The sequence below is a fragment of the Rana temporaria genome, chromosome 5 (assembly GCF_905171775.1).
Source record: "Rana temporaria chromosome 5, aRanTem1.1, whole genome shotgun sequence".
Taxonomy (NCBI): Eukaryota; Metazoa; Chordata; class Amphibia; order Anura; family Ranidae; genus Rana; species Rana temporaria.
The window spans coordinates 237,159,681-237,185,672 of NC_053493.1; the positions used below are offsets into that span (position 1 = coordinate 237,159,681).

At 44.3% G+C, this 25,992-nt stretch overlaps 1 protein-coding gene across 2 annotated transcripts in view; it reads left to right on the top strand.

Moving 5' to 3' along the window:
* Positions 1 to 25,992, top strand: part of LOC120940640 (serpin B3-like) — a 52,926-nt gene that overhangs the window by 9,602 nt on the left and 17,332 nt on the right. For both annotated transcript variants that reach the window (XM_040353613.1, XM_040353614.1), the window contains exons 2-3: positions 6,707 to 6,890; positions 20,208 to 20,300. In XM_040353613.1, coding sequence (XP_040209547.1) covers positions 6,717 to 6,890; positions 20,208 to 20,300 — 267 coding nt within the window. In that variant the 5' untranslated portion in view covers positions 6,707 to 6,716. The remainder of the gene's footprint in view (positions 1 to 6,706; positions 6,891 to 20,207; positions 20,301 to 25,992) is intronic.

Genomic DNA, 25,992 nt, shown 5'->3' on the forward strand with positions numbered 1-25,992 from the left:
GTTAACCCTTTCACCCCCCTATTGCCAGCATCACTAAGCGATCATTTTTCTGATCGCTGTATTAGTGTCGCTGGTGCCGCTAGGTAGCTAGTTCGTGCCAGTAACGCTTACACCCACGCGCAAAACATACTCCCCCCATATGTGGAATTACACCCCAAAATACATTCTGCTGCTTCTCCTGAGTACGGGGCTACCACATGTGTGAGACTTTTTGGGAGCCTAGCCGCGTACGGGACCCCAAAAATCAATCACCGCCTTCAGGCTTTCTAAGGGTGTACATTTTTGATTTCACTCCTCACTACCTATCACAGTTTCGAAGGCCATAAAATGCCAAAATAGCACAAAAACACCCCAAATGACCCCATTTTGGAAAGTAGACACCCCAAGCTATTTTCTGAGAGGGATGTCGAGTCCATGGAATATTTTATATTTTGACACAAGTTGCGGGAATATGATAAACTGATTTTTTTTTGCACAAAGTTGTCACTAAATGATATATTTCTCACACATGCCATGGTTATATGTGGAATTGCACCCCAAAATACATTCTGCTGCTTCTCCTGAGTACGGAGATACCACATGTGTGGGACTTTTTGGGAGCCTAGCCAAGTACGGGACCCCGAAAACCAATCACCGCCTTCAAGATTTGTGTGAGTGAAATCAAAAATTTATGTCCTTAGAAATCTTGAAGGTGGTGATTGGTTTTCGGGGTCCCGTACGCGGCTAAGCTCCCAAAAAGTCCCACACATGTGGTATCCCCGTACTCAGGAGAAGCAGCAGAATGTATTTTGGGGTGCAATACCACATATAACCATGGCATGTGTGAGAAATATATCATTTAGTGACAATGTTTTGTAATTTATTTTTTATTTATTTTTTTGGTCAATATTCAATCACTTGGGGCAAAAAAAATTAAATATTCCATGGACTCAACATGCCTCTCAGCAAATAGCTTGGGGTGTCTTCTTTCCAAAATGGGGTCATTTGGGGGGGTTGTGTGCCATCTTGGCATTGTATGGCCTTCAAAACTATGATAGGTAGTGAGGAGTGAAATCAAAAATGTATGCCCTTAGAAATCTTGAAGGTGGTGATTGGTTTTCGGGGTCCCGTACGCGGCTAGGCTCCCAAAAAGTCCCACACATGTGGTATCCCTGTACTCAGGAGAAGCAGCAGAATGTATTTTGGGGTGCAATTCCACATATAACCATGGCATGTGTGAGAAATATATCATTTAGTGACAACTTTGTGCAAAAAAAAATCAGTTTGTCATATTCCCGCAACTTGTGTCAAAATATAAAATATTCCATGGACTCGACATGCCTCTCAGCAAATAGCTTGGGGTGTCTACTTTCCAAAATGGGGTCATTTGGGGGGGTTTTGTGCTATTTTGGCATTTTATGGCCTTCGAAACTGTGATAGGTAGTGAGGAGTGAAATCAAAAATTTGCGCCCTTAGAAATGCTGAAGGCGGTGCTTGGTTTTCGGGGTCCCGTACGTGGCTAGGCTCCCAAAAAGTCCCACACATGTGGTATCCCCGTACTCAGAAGAAGCAGCAGAATGTATTTTGGGGTGCAATTCCACATATAACCATGGCATGTGTGAGCAATATATCATTTAGTGACAACTTTTTGTAATTTTTTTTTATTTTTATTTTTTTGTCATTATTCAATCACTTGGGACAAAAAAAAAAATATTCAATGGACTCAACATGCCTCTCAGCAGTTTCCCTGGGGTGTCTACTTTCCAAAATGGGGTCATTTGGGGGGGTTTTGTACTGCCTTGCCATTTTAGCACCTCAAGAAATGAGATAGGCAGTCATAAAATAAAAGTTGTGTAAATTCCAGAAAATGTACCCTAGTTTGTAGACGCTATAATTTTTGCGAAAACCAATAAATATACGCTTATTGCGATTTTTTTTACAAAAGACATGTGGCTGAATACATTTTGGCCTAAATGTTTGACTAAAATTTAGTTTATTCGATATTTTTTACTTTTTGTTATAAGAAAAATCTTTTGTTTTCAAAATTTTCGGTCTTTTTCCGTTTATATCGCAAAAAATAAAAATCGCATAGGCAATCAAATACCATCAAAAGAAAGCTCTATTTGTGGGAAGAAAAGGACGCAAATTTCGTTTCGGTACAACATTGCATGACCGCGCAATTACCAGTTAAAGCAGCGCAGTGACAAATTGTAAAAACACCTTGGGTCTTTAGACAGCGTATTGGTCCGGGGCTTAAGTGGTTAAAGTGCGACATGGCTGAAAGCTGAAAATTGGCTTGGGCGGGAAGGTGCGTAAGTGCCCTGTATGGAAGTGGTTAAGGATTGAACAAACTCACAGATACAGATTTAGCCACTCTGGATGGTCTGAGGAGGCCTGTAATGCTGCACAGCGCTCTGGACGGTGGTCTGAGGAGGCCTGTAATACACACATTACTTCCTAAAAGGGGTTGTAAAGTCAGAATGTATTTATCTTAATACATTCCTGCATTGAGATAAAAAACATTTTGTGTGCAGGAGCACCCCTCAGCCCCCCCTTATACCTACCTGAGCCCCATTTAGATCCACCGATGTTGCCGGAGTGTCTTGGCTGCCCGGGGCCCCCCTCCTCATTGGTGGAGACAGCACTGGGCCACTATTGGCTCCCGCTGCTGTCAATCAAAGTCAATCAGCCAATGAGAAGAGAAAGGGGGCAGGGCTTGGTCACAGCTTCGTCTGAATGGACACAAGGAGCAGTCGATCGGCTTGGGTGCTCCCATAGCAAGCTATTTAGTGTTGGGGCACTCAACAGGAGGGAGGGACCAGGAGCACCCAAGAGTGACCCGAGAAGAGGAGGATCTGAGCTGCTTTGTGCAAAACTATTACACAGGGCAGGTAAGTATAACATGTTTTTTATTTTTAAGTAAACAAAAAAAAACAAGACTTTACAATTGCTTAAACCCTTCTGACATTGATATGCAAATAGCAACGTGCCCAAAATTATTATTTACATATACACTAAATGGGTAATGGGTAATGCTACCAACTAATAGGAGTACATTTTACTTACCCACCAAGTCACATTGCTACCTACAATTAAAGAATATGGGACTCCACCATATGCACATTTATGCTGGAAGGATAAGCACCTAACCCTCTCTCCTATGTAACAAAATGAGAGAAAGACCTAGGAAAGGAAGTAGATCACGAGGACTGAATGCAAATCTGGCAAACCACACCCCACTGCTCTATTAAAGCAACATTGATAAAATGTAACTACAAATTATTTGTACGTGGTATATGGTTTCACAGCATGTGTACCAATTAGCATAGCTCCCAACTGTCCATGATTTTGAGGGACTGTCCCTGATTTGGAACAATGTCCCTCTGTCACTCATTCTTCCTTATTTTGGTCTGATCTATATACAGTAGATGTATATAAAATGCACTTTTTATCTATCAAAAAGGGTTTCCCAGTGCTAAACCTTTCATCTGATTTCTAAATTGCTGCATTTGAAAATTCCAAAAGCCAATATAAAGGAATAGTAGTGGTAAAAAAAGCACTTGTGGATTTAACCAATCTTGTTTTTTTGTACAATTCTCCTTTAGGGGGGCGTGGAAAGGGGTGTGTCCTATATCTACATACTTTTGCTGATAGGTGTCCCTCATTCCCATCTCAAAAAGTTGGGAGGTATGAGTTTCTAGGTAAAGGTATATGAAATTCCCAGTGGTAGGCATTGTTGAACTTAAAACCACCAGCTTGTATAAAGTTGCAATTTTTTCTACTTACGTTTCTGTTAACAGTGGTGAAAAAAGCCCTCTCACCCATATAATTATGCATGTCAATATTAAAGGAAGTGTTTTAATTTAGAAAAAAATGGCCGTATGTCGCAAAGGCTCGGTACAAAGGTTTAAAGAGATTTGGCACCCCTGGATTGAAAACTACCTTTAACAGCTTTGACCGATTCTTGTTGGCCTTGTGAAAATGTTACCCATAGGGCCAACTAGTTTTGTGCTGTATGCCGTTATGAATCCACCCCATCTTTCCAATCCCCACCCATGATATCCCATTGCTGAATCTATTTCTTTCTTTTTCCCCCTCCTTACTTTCCTTTCTTTTTTATCTCCTTGAAGAATGTGTTATGGTGTATCACTCTCAATTTTTATATATGGATGTATTACTAATAGTCCACTGTTGAGGATGCAAGATAAGCTAGATACAGCCTAGTTTTCACAAAAAGAACCAATCCCTCACTCAGAAGGGAAATTATATTTATCAATATATCAATATTTTAAACATTGAGGGGTGGAATAGATTTGTTTGGGTGGAATAGCCTTTCTCGACCCTTTTTTACTCTGGAGAAACCCTTGAAATGATTTTGAGGTCTCGGGAAACATCTGCTAAAATTTTCTCAGTAGAACAGTGGCCCAGATTCAGCATAGCTTGCGCTTTATTTGCACGGGCACAGGGCAACGATTTTGCCCTGCGCCCACGCAAATATTTTGCGCTGCCCTCGATTCACGGAGCAGTAGCTCCGTGAACTGCGAGGGCGCGCCGGCAAATTTGCCCAGCGTAAGCGCGCGCAAGTTATATAATACCGCCGGGGTCGGGAATCATTTAAATTAGGCGCGCTCCCGCGCCGAGCGTACAGCGCATGCTCCGTCGGGAAACTTTCCCGACGTGCATTGCGGCAAATGACGTCGCAAGGACGTCATTTGCTTCAAAGTGAACGTGAATGGCGTCCAGCGCCATTCACGAATCACTTACGCAAACGCCGTGAAATTCAAATTTCACGGCGCGGGAGCGGCGGCTATACTTTAGCATTGGCTGCCCCTACTATTAGAAGGGGCAGCCTTGCGCTAAAGTAGCCGTACGGATACTCCGTACCTGGCTTGCGCGGGGCCCGCGCAAGCTTGTGAATCAGTGGTAGTATGCAATTTGCATACTACACGCTGATACACAATGGGAGCGCCCCCTAGCGGCCCCCGCAAGAATGCAGCCTAAAATCTGCGAGGCATAAGAGCCTTATGCCGCGCAGATTTTAGGCTGCAGCCGGTGTAACGAGGTTCCTGAATCAGGAGCACTCGTTACACCGGAGCAAGTCAGCAATTGCGCCGTGTAACCTATGGTTACACGGGTGCAATTGCTTTCTGAATCTGGGCCACTGTGATCAATAAGCTGTTAAAAGTTAAAAAAAAAAAAATTGTCAGACCTAGAATATTTTCAACCCAGAGCTGAACATTTTTAACACTCCCTTTCTCTATACAAAAACAAATAAATAAATAAATATGGCCAAAAAAAGAGGCTGTACAATTGTTTCTTACACACGATCATTTTTCAGCATGAAAAAAAACGTCGTTTTTCAGCATGTCCAAAAAACAAAGTTTTCCCAACTTCATCATTAAAACGACGTTACCCACACACCATCGTTTTAAAAAAATTATCTAGCAAAGTGCGGTGACGTACAACACGTACGACGGCACTCTAAAGGGGAAGGTCTTTTCGCCTTTGGGCTGCTTTAGCTGATTCTGTGTTAGTAAAATACGATTTGCGCTTTTCTGTCTGTTACAGCGTGATGAATGTGCTTACTCCATTATGAACGGTAGTTTTACCAGAACGAGCGGTCCCATCTCATAACTTGCTTCTGAGCATGCGCAGGATTTTTACGTCGTTTTAGCTCACACACGATAGTTTTTTACAACCCGAAAAACGACATTGTTTAAAACGACGTTAAAAAATGCAGCATGTTCAAAAAAAGATTTTGTCGTTTTTCAGAACCTGGAAAATTATGTGTAACCCACACACCATCGTTTTTAATGACGTTTTTGAAAAACAACGTTTTTTTCATGCTGTGTGAAATGATCGTGTGTACGCGGCATCACAGTAGTTGTCACTGACTAAGTACATTATGGGTCAGTGGGGAATTACCTTTTTGCATTGGTGATCAGTGGAAAAAGCTCAAGGAGCCTCTAGCAATCTCTGGGGGAACCCTAGTTGAAAAAAGCTTGAGGCAGAGAATTTACACTTAAAAAAATGCTGTATTGCATGCTATTCATTCTCACTCACTATAGGATTCATTTTCTTTTTGTGCAAAAAAAACTGCTTTATCCTGTGGCTCTCTATCTCCACCTTCTGTTCATGTCCCTAATTCAGCTAGGGATTTTGCAGCTGTGGTGGCAACTCTGCACATCCTCAGCTTTTAGCGAGTTTATATGTTGAGCATTTCCTCCGTCACATCTAAGCAGCCCTATAGAGTCACACAAATGGGCATATACACAGGGGTAAATGACAGCCCACTCCATCCCTCCTCCTTGATGCCCACTATCCAGCTAAACACAATGGGGTGGGATATTACATGTAGATTGATAGAGGCTTCACCTCCATTTTATTCTGAGACACAGACTGGAGGCACATGACACAGCCTGTGACTGGCAGAAATTTGCCCAAATCTGCTTATGTTTCCCTGCAGACAGGCTGGGAAAGATCTGGGTCATGTGACATCTGTACTGTATATCGATAGGAAAAGGCTACTTAGATGTTTGTTTGTTTTTACAAAAATAATTACAGTGCCATTATCAACATACAGAGATAGAAGGGACAATGTAAATTAAATAGTGTGTGTTTTTAGTATCATGTTTCAAAATCCAGCTTAATGAAATTATTTTTGTATATCAACCCCGGGGACTATAAAATATGCTAGGGGATTAATTGATATGCTTTCTCCTGTCAGTGTAATTTAGATGACTATGGAGCCCATAAGCAACAGCATTGGTGAATTTGCATTGGACATTTTCAAAGAGATAAACCGCTCCAACAGCGATAGCAACATTCTCTGCTCCCCCGTGAGCCTTGCTAATTCATTGTCTTTATTGTTGCTTGGATCAAGAGAAGAGACATCCTCTCAGATAGCGAACGTAAGAATAATTGTTATCGAGTGATTGAAATGTTATGATAAAAGTGAAACTTTTGTTATGAAAATGTTATGAAAACATGAACTTTAGACAACTAAATGGTAAACATGTTGCAAAAAAAGTATACCAAACACCTACTTGTTTATTACAGGTATTTATTTATATAGCACTAACAATTTACATCCATAACTTTATGACCACTGACAAAGTAAGTGAATAACATTGATTATCTCGTTACATTGGCATCTGAAAGTCGATGGAATATATAAGGCAACAAGTAAACATAATATCCCTGAAGTTGATGTGTTGCAAGAGGAAAAATGGGTGCGACCCGATACGAAGCTCCGTGACGGCACCGGCGGGACCCACGGACCCGATTGCCGCCGTTGTCCCGCGATCAGGTCACAGGAGCTGAAGAACGGGGAGAAGTGTGTGTAAACACACCTTCCCCGTTCTTCTGTGTGGCAGTGACACTGATCGTCTGTTCCCTGATATAGGGAACGACGATCAGTGACGTCTCGCCTACAGCCACGCCCCCCTACAGTAAGAATCACTCAATTAGGGCACACTTGACCCCTTAGCGCCCCCCCTAGTGGTTAACCCCTTTACTGCCATTGTCATTTTTACAGTAATCAGTGCATTTGTATAGCACTTTTTCGCTGTAAAAATGACAATGGTCCCAAAAATGTGTCAAAAGTGTCCGATGTGTCCGCCATAATGTTACAGTGACAAAAAAATTGCTGATCACCGCCATTACTAGTAAAAAAAATGTTTTTTATAAAAATGCCATAAAACTATCCCCTATTTTGTAAACGCTATAACTTTTGCGCAAACCAATCAATAAACACTTATTGTGATTTTTTTTACCAAAAATATGTAGAAGAATATGTATCAGCCTAAACTGAGTAAAAAAATATGTTTTTTTAAATATTTATGGGGGATATTTATTATAGCAAAAAGTTAAAAATACTGCTCTATTTTTGTTTATAGCGCAAAAAAATAAAAACCGCAGAGGTGATCAAATACCACCAAAAGAAAGCTCTATTTGTGGGAAGAAAAGGAGGCTAATTTTGTTTTGGAGCCACGTCGCACGACCGCGCAATTGTCAGTTAAAGCGCCGCAGTGCGGAATCGCAAAAAGAGGCAAGGTCCTTAACCTGCATAATGGTCCGGGTCTTAAGTGGTTAAAGGATCTGCTACTGAAGGCATCGGTGGCAGATACCACAGCATACCCTCAGAGGTCTAGTGGCATCAATGCTTTGATGGGTCAGGGTTGTTTTGCCAGCTAAAAGGGGACCTACTTAATATAAGGTGGGTGGTCATAAAGTTATGGCTGATCTGTGTATTTTGAAATTTCACAATATGAGGTGCATACATACACATACTAGAGCCAAATTAGACAGAAGCAAATTAACCTACCAGCATGTCTTTGAAGTTTGGGAGGAAACCAGAGGTCTCAGAGGAAACCCACACATGCACAGGCTGAACACGCAAACTCCATGCGGGTAGTGTCCTTATTGGGATTCAAACCAAGGACTAGTACTGTACAAACACATCAGATTTAGTAGGATTTCGTTGATTCTCCCCCTGACATAGTATGATGCTTGAGTGAAAACTTGGCTGTTTATGGGTACATTTAAGGGACAGAAATGATCATTACAAACAATTGAAATGAACATTATTACCAGCCTAGATTTCCAATTTGTTGTGAAATCTCTGAGTGACAACCCATCCCTCTTCTTATAAATGAGAGAGAAGGAAGTATGGAACCATATATGTACCATGGCATTTTGTTGGGCTAGTCCTACCAATGACGCTGTAGGCCCTGATGCACAGATGCTTTCCATTGTTTTAGGGCAGAGAACGTCTTCATCTATGTCCACCTGTATTGATGTAGGCTTTTTCTCAGCAATATTCTAAATGCTCAGTACAATTCAGTACGACAATTGATAGGGTGGCCAAGCATGAGCCAACCTTGTTACATGTCACAGTAAATGAGAATAATGGGTAAGCAACTCTGGTTCAGATACATTGGAGTATCTTTTGGCGTGGCGTAACGTATCTCAGATACGTTACGACGCTGTAAATTAGGGCGCAAGTTCCGTATTCAGAAAGAACTTGCGCCCTTAGTTACGGCGGCGTAACATATGTGGTCCGGCGTAAGCCCGCCTAATTCAAATGTGGATGATGTGGGCGTGTTTTACTTAAATTCACTGTGACCCCACATATTTGACGTATTGCGCCGTTCGTGAAAAAATCCCAGTGCGCATGCTTGAAATTACGCCGCAAATCGTCATTGCTTTAGACGTGAACGTAACTTATGTACAGCCCTATTCGCGAACGACTTACGCAAACAACGTAAAATTTTTAAAATTTGACGCGGGAACGACGCAGGAACGACGTCCATACTTAACATAGGATACCCCTCATATAGCAGGGGTAACTTTACGCAGGAAAAAGCCTAACATAAACAACGTAAAAAAAATGCGCCGGGCAGACGTATGTTTCTGAATCGGCGTAAATACCTAATTTGCATATTCCTTGCGGAAGAATACGGAAGCGCCACCAAGCGGCCAGCGTAAATATGCAGCCTAAGAAACGATGGTGTAAGACACTTACGCCGGTCGGATCTTAGGGAAATTCTGGCGTATCTTGCTTTCTAAATACAGAAAGAAGATACGCCGGCGCTTCGTAGCACTTACGCGGCGTATCAATAGATACGCCGGCGTAAAGGCTATCTGAATCCAGGCCAATGTTCCCAGGATAGAGCGCGGACCAGTGACGACACGGCGCGCTACTCGCGCATGCGCAGTAGGGAACTGGGCAGTGAAGCAGCAAAGCTTCACTTCCCGATTCCCTAACAGAGGATGGTGGCAGGTGCAGTCGAGGGACGAGCGATTGCTCGTCCTCGGCTGACAACATCGCTGGACAGGTAAGTCCAGGTAAGCTGCTGGCTTTAAAAACAAAAAATTGGTGTAACCTCCGCTTTAAGAAATGTGCTAGATACAAATTATAATATGTTATATTATATAATATATTATGTCAAAGAAATAGTAAAGCACCCACTTATTTTGTCAGGACTATAAAATCATATTCATAAAGTATTACTGAAAACAATGTTTATTTTTTAGTTTTCGTTTTTAATCAAATACTTTTTTTTAAGTTTCAAATTTTCTTACACATACACAAACAAAGCATGACACAAATACCTATACAGAACAAAATACAAATTATCAAATAAATAAAATACAATTATATTAAATAGATAAATAAATATAACAATACACAATAATGTGTTCCGGTATATAGCAGTCATCGCTGAGAAATGTTTAACGTTACACCACTATCAGTAATTCAATTAACCACTCTGCCGACCAGCTCACGCGGATATATGTCGGCAGAGTGGCACCGCTGCTCAAATCGACGTACCTCCTGCATTTCCCTGTTCTGCCTAGTGACATGACAGGGATCTACTGTTCCCAGTGATCGGGAACAATGATCATGTCATGTTTCAGTAAGCCCATCTCCCCTACAGTTTGAACACACTGAGGAAACACACTTAACCCCTTGATCGCCCCCTAGAGTTAACCCCTTCCCTGCTAGTGTCATTTATACATTGATCAGTGCATTTTTATAGCAGTGATTTTTGGGACAGTTTTGTCCCCTGCAATGTCGCTGTCCTGCTAAAAATTGCAGATCGCCGCCATTACCAGTAAAAACAATACAAAATAAATAAAGTCCCTAAATCGATCACATGGTTTGTAGACACGATAACTTTTGCGCAAACCAATCAATATATGCCAATTTTTTTTACTAAACATATGTAGATGAATAGATATCGGCCTAAACCGATTAATACATTTGTTTTTCAATTTTGTTTGGGTACAACATCGCACGACTGCGCAATTGTCAGTTAAATCAATGCAGTGCTGTATCACGACAAACTTTGACCCTAAAAATCTCTATAGGCAACATTTAAAAATGTCTACAGGTTACCAGTTTTGAGTTACAGAGGACATCTTTTGCTAGAATTATTGCTCTCGCGTTGATACCTCACATGTCTGGTTTGAACACCGTTTACATATGCGGGCACGACTTACGTATGTGTTCGCTTCTGCATGGAGGGACGGGCGCTTTAACTTTTTTTTTTTTATCATTTATTTAACTTTTTTTTACACTTTCCCTTTAAAAAAAAATGGATTACTTTTATTCCTATTACAAGGAATGTAAACATCCCTTATAATAGGAAAAAAGCACGACAGGACCTCTTTAATGTGAGATCTAGGGTCAAAAAGACCTCAGACCTCACATTTACACTTAAATGCAATAATAAAAAAAATTATCCCTTTAAGGCCATTGGGTGGAAGCAACGTTTGACGTCACTTCTGCCATCCAATGACATTGAGTCGAGTGGGGGTCATCATGCCTCTCAGGGGACAGCATCGGGTCGTCTCCGGCAGCCCGGTAAGCAGCAGAGACAACCGGGACGCGGCAGGAGGGGCACCTCTCCCGCTACCGATAAAAGTGATCTTGTGGCGAATCTGCTGCAGAGACCAATTGTATCTCAAAGCGGACCACCCGCCATTGAAGAAAATACCTGGGTTAACGTTATTTAAGATCAAAGAAACAACGTATATCGGCAGTGGGCGGTCCCGAAGTGGTAATTCATCATGGACACAGGGTTTCTGTTGTCTGACCACCATCTTTTGTTTAATTGGAAGGAAAACATAAGACAGAACAGAACATACAGGGGTTAATTTACTAAAGGCAAATAGGGATTTAATTTCGCACTTTGCAGAAAATATTCTCCAGAGCTTAACCACTTAAGCCCCAGACCTTTAGGCAGCTAAATGCCCAGGCCAGGTTTTGCGATTCGGCACTGCGTCGCTTTAACAGACAATTGCGCGGTCGTGCGACGTGGCTCCCAAACAAAATTGACGTCCTTTTTTTCCCACAAATAGAGCTTTCTTTTGGTGGTATTTGTTCACCTGTGCGGTTTTCATTTTTTGCGCTATAAACAAAAATAGAGCGACAATTTTGAAAAAAATTCAATATTTTTTACTTTTTGCTATAATAAATATCCCTCAAAAACATATACATTTTCTTTCCTCAGTTTAGGGCGATACGTATTCTTCTACCTATTTTTGGTAAAACAATCGCAATAAGCGTTTATCAAATGGTTTGCGCAAAATTTATAGCGTTTACAAAATAGGGGATAGTTTTATTGCATTTTTATTATTTTTTTTTTTTTTTTACTACTAATGGCAGCAATCAGCGATTTTTTTCGTGACTGCGACATTATGGCGGACATTTCGGACAATTTTGACACATTTTTGGGACCATTGTCATTTTCACAGCAAAAAATGCAATTAATTTGCATTGTTTATTGTGAAAATGACAGTTGCAGTTTGGGAGTTAACCACAGGGGGCGCTGAAGGAGTTATGTTTCACCTAGTGTGTTTTTACAACTGCAGGGGGGTGTGGCTGTAGGTCTGACGTCATCGATTGTGTCTCCTTATAAAAGGGATGACACGATCGATGCAGCCGCCACAGTGAAGCACGGGGAAGTCGTGTTTACATACGGCTCTCCCCGTTCTTCAGCTCCGGGGAGCGATCGCGAGGGGGCGGCTAGAAACGAATAGCCGCGCCCTCATCCCGGATCGCTCCCCGACGATTTCCAACAGCCGCATGTATCGGGGGGGGGGGGGTCCCGATCGGACCCCCGACCCACGGAAAGGCAGGGACGTACATGTACGCCCATCTGGCTGTACGTGCCATTCTGTGGACGTACATATACATGCGGCAGTCGTTAAGCAGTTAATGAATGTGGTGAAATTTCATTTTGCAAAGAATACTCAATTAAGTGGAAAGGGAAAAATATACATTTTTGGTTACACGATTGGATGATGGTAGACAACAGAGCTTCACCTCATTTACTAAGCTCTGGGGAAAATTCCCGGTAAAGTGCAACTTGCCTTACAAAGTTTTTTTTTTTTTTTTTTTTTTTTATTTGATTTCTGTTTGTAGCGCCCCCTTTACTTTCAGTAAGGGCACTACGCTTAAGTTAGTGGGAGGATGAGAGAGATAAGTTGCTCTCATCCTTGATATTGTTAAATTTGGCTGTCGCCAAATTCTGGATTGTTCTGTGGGTCGGTCTGCGTTCCAGGGATGCGGTACCATCCCTGGGCGGCAGTGGCGTAACCAGAGCTATGGGCGCCCGGGGCAAAAAAAAAAATTCGCCCCCCCCCCCTTATATAAACATCCACTTTTTTTATAGTTACTTATTTTTTTCCCTCTTTTTATGTTTTTTTACACTTTATGTCATTGCTATTACATAGGGGGATAAAAATCCCCCTATATAATAGCACAGGTACACTGACAGGTCCTCTTTATGGAGACATTAGGGGTCTCTAGGACCCCTAATGTCACCTGGGGACCCCAAAAGAAGCTGATGAAGCACAGATCTGCTTCTTCTCTCTGGCTATAGCAGCCAGATGACTGACAGGTGAATGCGGATGTAATACACATCACTTCTGCATTCACAGCCTGGAGGAAGATGCTGGTCTCCCTCCCATCTTACCTCCTGACACCCTCCCGAGCCGGTCCCGGGCTGCAGATGGGGCAGCGGATCCTCAGATTGAAGGTGAGGGGTCAGGAGGGTGGGCGGCGGCAGTACTGGAGGGGGTAGGGGGCACGCAGCCAGCACATATACACAATTGGCAGGCTATAGAGCCGCCGATCGTGTATATGTGAAAGTTCAACCGGTAATGGCACTGACCCCCGACACCTGCACTGACCCGACACCTGCACTGACCCGACACCTGCACTGACCCGACACCTGCACTGACAATGACCAGACACTGACCATGACACTGACCATGACCTGACAATGACACTGACAATGACAATGACCTGACACTGACAATGACCTGACACTGACCTGACCTGACAATAACCTGACACTGACAATGACCTGACAATGACCTGACACTGACCTGACACTGACCTGACACTGACCTGACACTGACCATGACCTGACAATGACACTGACAATGACAATGACCTGACACTGACACTGACCTGACCTGACAATGACCTGACACTGACAATGACCTGACACTGACCTGACAATGACAATGACCTGACAATGACCTGACACTGACAATGACCTGACAATGACAATGACCTGACACTGACCTGACACTGACCTGACACTGACAATGACCTGACACTGACAATGACCTGACACTGACAATGACAATGACCTGACACTGACACTGACCTGACAATGACCTGACACTGACCTGACACTGACAATGACAATGACCTGACACTGACCTGACAATGACCTGACACTGACACTGACCTGACAATGACCTGACACTGACAATGACCTGACACTGACCTGACCTGACACTGACAATGACAATGACCTGACAATGACCTGACACTGACACGACACTGACCTGACACTGACAATGACCTGACACTGACAATGACCTGACACTGACAATGACCTGACACTGACAATGACCTGACCTGACACTGACAATGACAATGACCTGACAATGACCTGACACTGACAATGACACGACAATGACACTGACCAGACACTGACACTGTTCTGACACGGACACGACAATGACACTGACCTGACCAGACACTGACAATGACACTGATACAACACTGAAAATGACACTGACACTGACACTGTTCTGACACTGACCAGACACTGACACTAACCCACCTAACTCCTACAGTAGAAGTCCTGCAATACTCGCACCCCCCTCCCCCCAGCTTGGTGAAAATCCATCCTCCTCAGAGTCCTCCTTACCTCTGTCTGACTCTGCTCTTCTCCAGAACTCTCCTCAGGACGGACAGGACCCGCAGCGCCATCCACCCCCGCGGGCTGGCTCCATGCTGCAACTCCTTCCACACAGACAGCGCCGTACCGCAGAGCACCAGAGCGGAGGGGAAGACGGCGGCTCACACTTTCAGCACCTGCCGTCTCCCGCCGCCATGTTCAGAGTTTCCCGGCGCTCTGTGATTGGTCGTATGGCGGTCATGTGCGGAGGTGGGACTTCCAGCCCCACTCCTCACATGACCCCCATATGCCCAATCACAGGGCGCTGGAGGACATTAAACATGGTGGCCGCTGGCCGGTCCGGAGTCCGGACATCCGTGTCGGTGACACGGACAATTAAAATTAGGAGGAGGCACGGAAAGTCGCCCCCCCAAATGGCGCGCCCGGTGCCACAGCACCCCCTGCCCCCCCCTTGCTACGCCAGTGCTGGGCGGTAAATGGCGCAGAGAGATCCGGGCGGAACCGCTTCTTTCCAGCAGCCAATGAGAGGAGTTGGGCCTCGCTGTGCATGCTGGGAGGGGGTATTTCTGTGGCGGAGGCCGTTCTGGGTTCTTCGTGGGTTCCTGGTTCCAGGTGCGGCACCCACCTTTAGGGTGTGCGCACATCGCAGACCCCACCACTATGGCCCACATGGCCTGGGGTCGCGCGCTTCGCGGAGTTCCAGACTCTGGGCCCTCCTGGCCTGGAGCAACTGATGCCACAAAGGGACCCCAGTGACTGACTGGGTCCCCCTTCTATTGAGGAGATCCCAGGCTGTATGCCGTTCGGTGGGGGATCGGCTTGAGGAAACCCGAAGGCAGGTTATCCAAAAGGGCTTGAAGGAACCATCGGGGATCTGGTGACCGGAACATTGACAGGTACATTCCTGCTTTCAACCGGTGACCCTAATGCTAATTACTGGGAGGATTTGCTCAATCATTTAGCTCAGGGGTCTGCAACCTTTAAGACATAAAGAGCCACTTGGACCCGTTTCCGAATGAAAAAAAAAACTGGGAGCCGCAAAACCATTGCGACATTTAAAACAAATATAACATTGCTAATTGATATTGTACAGTATTGCATTTGCTGGGCATGTGGAGGTGGAATCTTATCTGATATTGTCAAGATTCCACCTCCACATGCCCAATATCGGATAAGATTCCACCTCCACATGCCCAATATCGGATAAGATTCCACCTCCACATGCCCAATATCGGATAAGATTCCACCTCCACATGCCCAATATCGGATAAGATTCCACCTCCACATGCCCAATATCGGATAAGATTCCACCTCCACATGCACAATATCGGATAAGATTCCACCTCCACATGCCCAGCAAATGCAATCATCATTACAAAATCATCAGCCCCCCTCACCATCATCATTACAAAATCATCAGCCCCCCTCACCATCATCATTACAAAATCATCAGCCCCCCTCACCATCATCAGCCCCCCTCACCATCATCATTACAAAATCATCATCCCCCCTCACCATCATCATTACAAAATCATCAGCCCCCCTCACCATCATCATTACAAAATCATCAGCCCCCCTCACCATCATCAATACAAAATCATCAGCCCCCCTCACCATCATCAGCCCCCCTCACCATCATCAATACAAAATCATCAGCCCCCCTCACCATCATCAGCCCCCCTCACCATCATCATTACAAAATCATCATCCCCCCTCACCATCATCAGCCCTCCACCATCATCATTACAAAATCATCAGCCCCACCATCATTAATTACATCACCATCAGCCCCCCCCCTCACCATCATCATCATCATCATCATCATCAGCCCCCCCCCACCATCATCATTACAAAATCATCATCCCCCCTCACCATCATCATCATCATCAGCCCCCCCCACCATCATCATTACAAAATCATCAGCCCCCTCACCGTCATCATCATCAGCCCCCTCACCATCGCAAGCCAGCCGCCATCATCATCATCATTAAAAAATCATGCCAGCCCCCACCATCATCATCATAAAAAAATCATGCCAGCCCCCACCATCATCATCATAAAAAAATCATGCCAGCCCCCACCATCATCATCATAAAAAAATCATGCCAGCCCCCACCATTATCATTAAAAAATCATGCCAGCCCCCACCATCATCATAAAAAAATCATGCCAGCCCCCACCATCATCATCATCATTAAAAAATCATGCCAGCCCCCACCATCATCATCATAAAAAAATCATGCCAGTCCCCACCATCATCATCATAAAAAAATCATGCCAGCCCCCACCATCATCATCATAAAAAAATCATGCCAGCCCCCACCATCATCATTAAAAAATCATGCCAGCCCCCACCATCATAAAAAAATCATGCCAGCCCCCACCATCATCATCATCATTAAAAAATCATGCCAGCCCCCACCATCATCATCATCATTAAAAAATCATGCCAGCCCCCACCATCATCATTAAAAAATCATGCCAGCCCCCACCATCATCATTAAAAAATCATGCCAGCCCCCACCATCATCATCATCATTAAAAAATCATCAGCTCCCCTCACCATCGCAGGCCAGCCCCCGCCCCCCCCCCCACCATCATCATCAATGATGATGGTGGGGGGGGGGGCTGGCTTGCGATGGTGACGGGAGATGATGATGATGATGATGACGATGGCTGATGATTTCTTAATGATGATGATGGTGGGAGGGGGGCTGGCTTGCGATGGTGACGGGAGCTGATGATTTCTTAATGATGATGATGGTGGGAGGGGGGGGGCTGGCTTGCGATGGTGACGGGAGCTGATGATTTCTTAATGATGATGATGGTGGGAGGGGGGGGGGGGCTGGCTTGCGATGGTGACGGGAGCTGATGATTTCTTAATGATGATGATGGTGGGGGGGGGGGGGGGGGCTGGCTTGCGATGGTGACGGGAGATGATGATTTCTTAATGATGATGATGGTGGGAGGGGGGGGGGGCTGGCTTGCGATGGTGACGGGAGCTGATGATTTCTTAATGATGATGAAAGGTGGGAGGGGGGGGGGGGCTGGCTTGCGATGGTGACGGGAGATGATGATTTCTTAATGATGATGATGGTGGGAGGGGGGGGGGCTGGCTTGCGATGGTGACGGGAGCTGATGATTTCTTCATGATGATGATGGTGGGAGGGGGGGGGCTGGCTTGCGATGGTGACGGGAGATGATGATTTCTTAATGATGATGATGGTGGGAGGGGGGGGGGGCTGGCTTGCGATGGTGACGGGAGATGATGATTTCTTAATGATGATTCATCATTAAAAAAATCATCAGCTCCCCTCACCATCGCAAGCCAGCCCCCCCCCCCCCCTCCCATCATCATCATCATCATCATCATTAAAAAAAATTAGCTCCCGTCACCATCGCAAGGCAGCCCCCCCCCCCCCATTATTAAAAAATAATTAGCTCCTGTCACCATCGCAAGCCAGCCCCTCCCACCATCATCATCATCATCATTAAAAAAAATTAGCTCCCGTCACCATCGCAAGGCAGCCCCCCCCCCCCCATCATTATCATTAAAAAATAATTAGCTCCTGTCACCATCGCAAGCCAGCCCCCCTCATTGTAAGCCCCTCACAGCCTTACTGTTCTGTGCTGTGTCACGATGCTCCCCCACACTGGCGCGCTGATAAATGTCCCGCCCTCCTCCTCTAGACCAGCTTGTGTGACAGACAGCACACTGGCTCTATCACACGAGCTAGTCTTCTAGCAGGAGGAGGGCGGGACATTTGTCACAGCGCGCCCGAACTGTTAACTCCGGGATCGCTGTGTAAAGTCCTCCGCTGGCCGCAAAAGGTGTCCCGGAGCCGCGGCAAAGGTTTAAAAGAGCCGCATGCGGCTCCGGAGCCGCGGGTTGCCGACCCCTGATTTAGCTCATCCAAGTACTAGGCCTGTGGCAGAGGTCTGTTCCTCCCAGCAACCTTAACCACTTGCTTACTGGGCACATATACCCCCCTCCTGCCCAGGTGAAATTTCAGCTTTCGGAAATGCGTCGCTTTAACTAACAATTGCGCTGTCGTGCGACATGGCTCCCAAACAAAATTGACGTCCTTTTTTCCCCACAAGTAGAGCTTTCTTTTGGTGGTATTTGATCGCCTGTGCGGTTTTAATTTTTTGCGCTATAAACAAAAAAAGAGCGACAATTTTGAAAAAAATACAATATTTTTTACTTGTTGCTATAATAAATATCCCAATTTTAAAAAAAATAAAACACATATTTTTTCTCAGTTTAGGCCGATACGTATTCTTCTACATATTTTTGGTAAAAAAAAAAAAAAAATCGCAATAAGCGACTGGTTTGCGCAAAAGTTATAGCGCCTACAAAATAGGGGACAGAATTATTATTTTTTATTATTTATTTTTTTTACTAGAAATGGCGGCGATCTGCGATTTTTATTGGGACTGCAACGTTATGGCGGACACATCTGACACTTTTGACGCATTTTTGGCGCCATTCATATTTATACTGCGATCAGTGCTATAAATATGCACTAATTACAGTATAAATGTGACTGGCATTGTAGGGGTTAACACTAGGGGGTGAGGAAGGGGTTAAATGTGTGTCTTATATAGTGTTCTAACTGTAGGTGGAGGGGGGGGGGTGACTGGGGGGGGTGACCGATCTATGTCCCTATGTACAAGGGACACAGATCGGTCTCCTCTCCAGAGACAGCACCGCTTGGCTTTTCAGGCCCACGCTGTAGCCGTCATTCGACTATAGCGCGGACCCTTAGTGGTTAAAGTGACTCTCCGGCTGCCAGGCCTGTGGCAGAGGTCTGTCCGGGGGTGCTTCACCCACTCTGGCTGGAGTGGTGACGAACTGTGCTATTACAGAAAGCAGGACTGCTTTCCTTCTATCCAAAGCCTGATACCGCAAAGTTCCTTTACTTCATCAACCTTTCCTATCTACCTCAAGTTGATGTTGGTCGTGTTGGGCCAGGAAATAAAGCATTCAGAAAACCTTATCTGCAGATCGGACATTTGTTTATTGCTCTACTCACTCCCTTCACCCCTAGACAACACACAGAGGTAACTTAATACGCCAATCCCAAATCAATCAGCGGCTCCTGAGGGGGTAGCGCTACACGTTATTTTTTTTAATGCTTTAATGTTTTTTTTGTTTTAACGGTTTTGATGTTTGTGATTTTATTGTTGTTATTGTATGTACGGCGAATGGCACCTTGTCCCGCCCGTTGCCGGGTAGCGTTTTGATACTTATGTGATTTAACGCTTAACAAAAATATTCAATACACAATAAGAATGATTGATCACATTGAGCTATTAATGCTAGTCAGCACTTAGCAGCCACTGCAACTATGCTAACATAAGAACATTTTCCTGTTTACCTTAAACTTAGTTTTCTCCAACCAATTGCTACAAGGGTGCAGAGAACTACTCAAGGTTTAATTTTCACTTCTGATTAATGCGTATAACTGATTATGATGAAAATTTATTTTTTAGGTTCTTCATATTTCTAACCAAGGAGATCCAACCGGTTCTCTAGAAACACATCAAGGTGAAAGAACATGGTCTGGAGATGAATGTGAACATATAGTAAGAAATCAGGATACTATAATGACCTTGTATTTTATGTAACAAAATGTGTAATGCCGCGTACAGACGGTCGTTTTATGCGATGTAAAAAAACGACGTTTTTAAAAACGTCAATTTAATTGACCGTGTGTGGGAGAAAACGTCGTTTTATGTCTTCTGAAAAACGACAAAAAAAAAATTGAAGCATGCTTCAATTTTATGTGTCGTTTTTCAAAACGTCGTTTTTTACTTCACAGAAATTGACCGTGTGTAGCAAAAAACAACGTTTCAAACGACGTTTTTACACCCGCGCATGCCCAGAAGCTAGTTATGAAGCGAGCTTCAATGGAAAAACGTGGTGAATGTAACCTCGCTTTGCTAGAGCACTGTGAAAAAACTATGGTGTGTAGGCAACATCGTTTTTGAAAATTGAAGTTTCAAAAACGTCGTTTTTTACTTCACAGAAAACGTCGTTTTTTACTTCACTGAAAACGTCGTTTTTTTACATCGCATAAAACGACCGTCTGTACGCGGCATTAGGCAATACATTTCACTGTGTTGATTCTTGGGGTTTTTAATTTTTGCTCTATACCTGTACAGTATTGTACAGTGTTGCAGAGCTTAATAAAATGAATGACATTTGTGCAGATGGTAAGTGACTTGATGGGGGTGATTCAAGCTCAGCAAAGCTGTAATCACTTAAATCATCCAGTCGTGTACAAAAGAAGTTTGGAATGATTAAAGTTTCCTTTCTTTTCGGCCTGGAAACCATTTTTATCAAAACGGAGTGGAAGATCCAACATTTTACAGTTGTCACCAGGAGATGGGGCTAAATCTTGTTCTGGTGGCAACTGTCTGAGGCCTTGTATACACGACCGAGTTTCTCAGCAAAAACCAGCAAGAAACTTGCTGGGAGATATTTTTTTGCAGAGGAAACCGGTCGTGTGTACATTTTCGTCGAGGAAACTGTCGAGAAACTCGACGAGCCAAAAAGAGAGCATGTTCTCTATTTCCTTGACGGGAATGGAGAAAATTGGCTTGTCAAGTGTCTCGACAGCCTAACAAGGAACTCGACGAGGAAAACGATGTGTTTCGCCCGTCGAGTTTCTCGGTCGTGTGTACGAGGCCTAATGCCCCATACAGACGGTCGTTTTTTGTGATGAAAAAAAAATGACGTTTGAAGTGATGAAAAAAAACGACATTTTTGAAACTTCATTTTCAAAAACGATGTAGCATACACACCATCATTTTGAAAAATGATGAACAAAGTGACGGCACTCTAAAGGGGAAGTTCTATTCGCCTTGAGGCTGCTTTTAGCTGGTTACTTGTTAGTAAAAGATGATTCGTGCTTTTTTGTCTGTTAAAGCGTGATGAATGTGCTTACTCCATTATGAATGGTAGTTTTACCTCCCGTCTCAAAACTTGCTTCTGGGCATGTGCGGGTTTAAAAACGTCGTTTTGCCCACACACTATCATTTTCATTGACACAAAAAATGACATTTTGAAAAACGACACAAAAAATTCGAGCATGTTCGAATTTTTTTTTGGTCGTTTTTCTGAAGACATAAAACGACATTTTCCCCACACACTATCATTTTAAATGACGTTTTCAAAAACGTCATTTTTTTTCATCACAAAAAACGATCGTCTGTATGCGGCATAAGGCTAGGTTTACACTTGCAGTTAGGTGGTGGTGAAAACAAGCGTTTGAGATGTGTTTTTACTGCCCCCAATAGATCACCCTTAAACTGAAAAGGCAGCGGATAGGGGTGTGTACACATGATGCTACTGCAATGCTGTGCATCGCAGTGTGGAAAATATTATCCCCCTCGGTGGGCAGTACTGAATGCAGCCCAATCAAATGCACACATTTGCTGTGCTGTGCTACAGGATTTAAGGGCTAAAGTAAGCGGTGAGGAGGTGACATAACAAGGAGGCAACCCGTTGATGCCCCTCACGGGTACGGACTACTTCCCACCAGGTAAAGGGGGAGGTCTGTACCTGCGATGGGCACCCTCGGACTGCTTAAAGTTGAAGGATGTTATTAAAGGGAATACTCTCTGCTCACTCTCAGAATTACGAGAGAAATATGGAACCACACCATGGGACACCTGGAGATACGGGCAACTCCAACATTTTGTAAACACCTTACCTAAACCCTTACGCCAGGGCCATCTCTTCCATTGGGCATGCTGGGAAGTTGCCCGGGGGCCCTGCTTGCCTGGGGGGCCCCACTGGCTGCCCAGCAACCCCAGTAAAAAATTGTGGAGAGTGACGGGTTAGAACTGCCCATGTAAATGACACAGGGAGAAATGGGGATAAATACTTTGGGCCAGATTCAGCAAGATCCGCGGATCTTTCTGCTGGCGTAACGTATCTTATTTACGTTACGCCGCCGCAAGTTTTTCAGGCAAGTGCTTTATTCACAAAGCACTTTCCTGTAAAGTTGCAGTGGCGTAGCGTAAATCGCCCGGCGGAATTCAATTCGGCGGGTAGGGGGCGTGTATCATTTAAATGATGCGCGTCCCCGCGCCGAACGAACTGCGCATGCGCCGGCCGCGACTGAATCCCAGTGCGCATGCTCCAAATGACGTCGGCAATTTGTCATGCTTTCGACGTGAACGTAAATTACGTCCATCCGTATTCGCGAACGACTTAGGCAAACGACGTAAAAAAATTCAAAACTCGGCGCGGAAACGACGGCCATACTTAACATTAGCTACCCCTCATATAGCAGGGGTAACTATACACCGGAAAAAGCCGAACGCAAACGACGTAAAAAAAAAGCGCCGGGCGGTCGTTCGTTTCTGAATCGGCGTAACTCCTCATTTGCATATTCCTTGCGTAATAATACGGAAGCGCCACCTAGCGGCCGGCCTGGAATTGCAGCCTAAGATCCGACGATGTAAGTCACTTACACCTGTCAGATCTTAGGGAGATCTATGCGGAACCCGATTCTATGAATCAGGCACATAGATACGACGGCCGGACTCAGAGATACGACGGCGTATCAGGAGATACGCCGGCGTATCTCTTTTCTGAATCCGACCCTTCATGTTTATTTAGATAAGAGAGCTCCATTAAACAATGAGAGGGAAACACATAAGGTGAACATTCTAAAGGTCACTGGGGAGATATATATTATCCTAAGAGGGAGGGGGGAGGGGGGAGAAGGGGAATATATTATCCTGGGAGGGAGGAGGGAGGGGGGAGAAGGGGAATTAACAAATAAATATCTTAATATATATAGTACGCAATGGGGAAATCTATTGAATCTCACTAACTGTGATTTCAACACATAATGGAAAGTACAGGGTGGATACATGTAACAACATGTAGGATGTGAATGACACAGGGAGAAATAGGGTTTTAACACTCCGAAACATGTTCACTTGGATAAGAGAGCTCTACTAAATTACGAGAAGGGAAACACATAAGGTGGACATTCTAAAGACCACTGGGGAGATATATATACTTTGGGGGGGGGACTAATAAATAAATATTTTTTAGTAAATAAAGGGAAATTTAATGAGCTCCACTAACTGCGATTAGAACAAATAATGGAAAACGCAGGGTGGGTACACGTAACAACACAAAAAAGGGGGAGAGGGAGGGGAGAGGAGAAGGGAGGAGAGACAATTACCCCCCCCTTTTTTTTCTCCCCCCCCGATAATGTCCGAGCCCCAGTAGGCTATTAGGGATAGCTCCACAGTTATGAACTTACCCCCGGTGAAAAAACTAAAAAAAGTAAAGAGAAGGAGGGATTGATATATGAAAATAGATATTGAGATAAAGAGATAAATGGCTCCCTCTCCAGATCCAAATTTTTTCCTTCCTTAAAGCGGGAGTTCACCCGAAAAAAATTTTTTAACATTAGATTGGTCCTAATTACGGGAAGCAGAATCGGGCGTTTTGTTTAAAATCAATGCAGTACTTACCGTTGTACAGATAGATGTTCTCCGCCGCTTCCGGGTATGGTCTTCGGGACTGGGCGTTCCTATTTGATTGACAGCCTTCCGATGGTCGCATACAGCGCGTCACGAGTTGCCGAACGTCGGCTCTATACGGCGCCTGCGCACCGACGTTCGGCTACTTTCGGAAACTGGTGACGCGCTGTATGCGACGGTCGGAAGGCTGTCAATCAAATAGGAACGCCCAGTCCCGCAGCCCACACCCGGAAGCGGCGGAGAACATCTATCTGTAAAACGGTAAGTACTGCATGATTTTTTTGGGTGAACCTCCACTTTAAGTCTTTTATCTTTACTTTATTTCCCCTGTTATATGATGGGTACATAAATGCATGGCTGTGGAGATCCAAGTTTTAATTAATGCTTGATAATATGAAACATTGAGACCGTTTATGTATTGTAAGTTAATGTATTATCCTATGTATGTTATGTTGAAAAAAAAAATTAATAATAAAGAAAGTTGATAATAAGGAGGTGACATAACACCTCCTCACTATCTGTCAATTCAAACACCCTGCAGTGGATCATGTTTCAGCGAGCATTTGACAGATGGTGAGAAGGTGTTACATTAGCTCCTTACCACCTTCGGTCACCAGTGCAATGCCCTAATGCCAGCTCTTCTTCTGGAGGCAAACCAGGTTGTTCCTCCTCAGCAGAACAGTCCATTAAATTCCCAGTCCCTGTAACTGGTGTCTGGGGTTAGAGGTTCACCATCTCCTGTCTGTGGAAACCAGAAGAAGTTATTGGTTCTGGCAGAGCTCTAACTTGTTGTCAGCACTTTAGCTTTGGGGGCGGCAATCTGTTCTAGCAGTTCCCTGTGTGCCCTTTCCAGTTGCTGTTCTTTCTTATGTGACGTGAGTCACTTTGGGCAGGGGACACGCAGAACCCAGCTTACCTTAGAGAGGTTGGGAAACTCATCTCCCCAGGCCACACTTATGTGTAAGTTACCCTGTGTCTATTAGGGGCACAGGGTGAACGAGAAGCCTAGTCTGGTTTGCCCTAACCAGACTCAAGCCCTGTAAACACGATCAGTCCATCCGATGAGAACGGACTGAAGGACCGTTTCATCGGTTAACCGATGAAGCTGACTCATGGTCTAATGTGCCTACACACCATCAGTTAAAAAAACGATCGAGTCCAACGCGGTGACGTAAAACACAACGACGTGCTGAGAAAAATGAAGTTCAATGCTTCCAAGCATGCGTCGACTTGATTCTGAGCATGCGCAGGTTTTTAACCAATGTTTTTTGCATACTAACCGTCGGTTTTGACCTATCGGTTAGGCGTCCATCGGTTCAATTTTAAAGCAAGTTCTATTTTTTTGGACCGAAGGATAACTGACCGATGGGGCCCACACACGGTCGGTTTGGACCGATGAAACAGTCCTTCAGTCCGTTTTCATCGGTTTAGACTGATTGTGTGTACAAGGCCTTACAGTAAAACCACACATACCCTCCTTAGCAGCACTCCTTGTCCCTCCTGGATGTACTATTCCCCAGACTCAGCATTTTGTTTTACCCCTGTTCTCCTGGCTCTTATATGTGTGGTATGTGTTGAAAGTTGAAGAGGCTACTTCACTTGGGACAGAAATATTTATCAACAATATCCCTTAAGAAATCTATCTAAGATAAATTATTTCTACTTTTTCAGACTGCTGGAATATTGTAAGAGTTTGTGTCATAGACTGCTGTAGACCTTTTCCCAGATAGTTTGAGGTGGGGTGGGTTTTGTTATGTGTTTATTG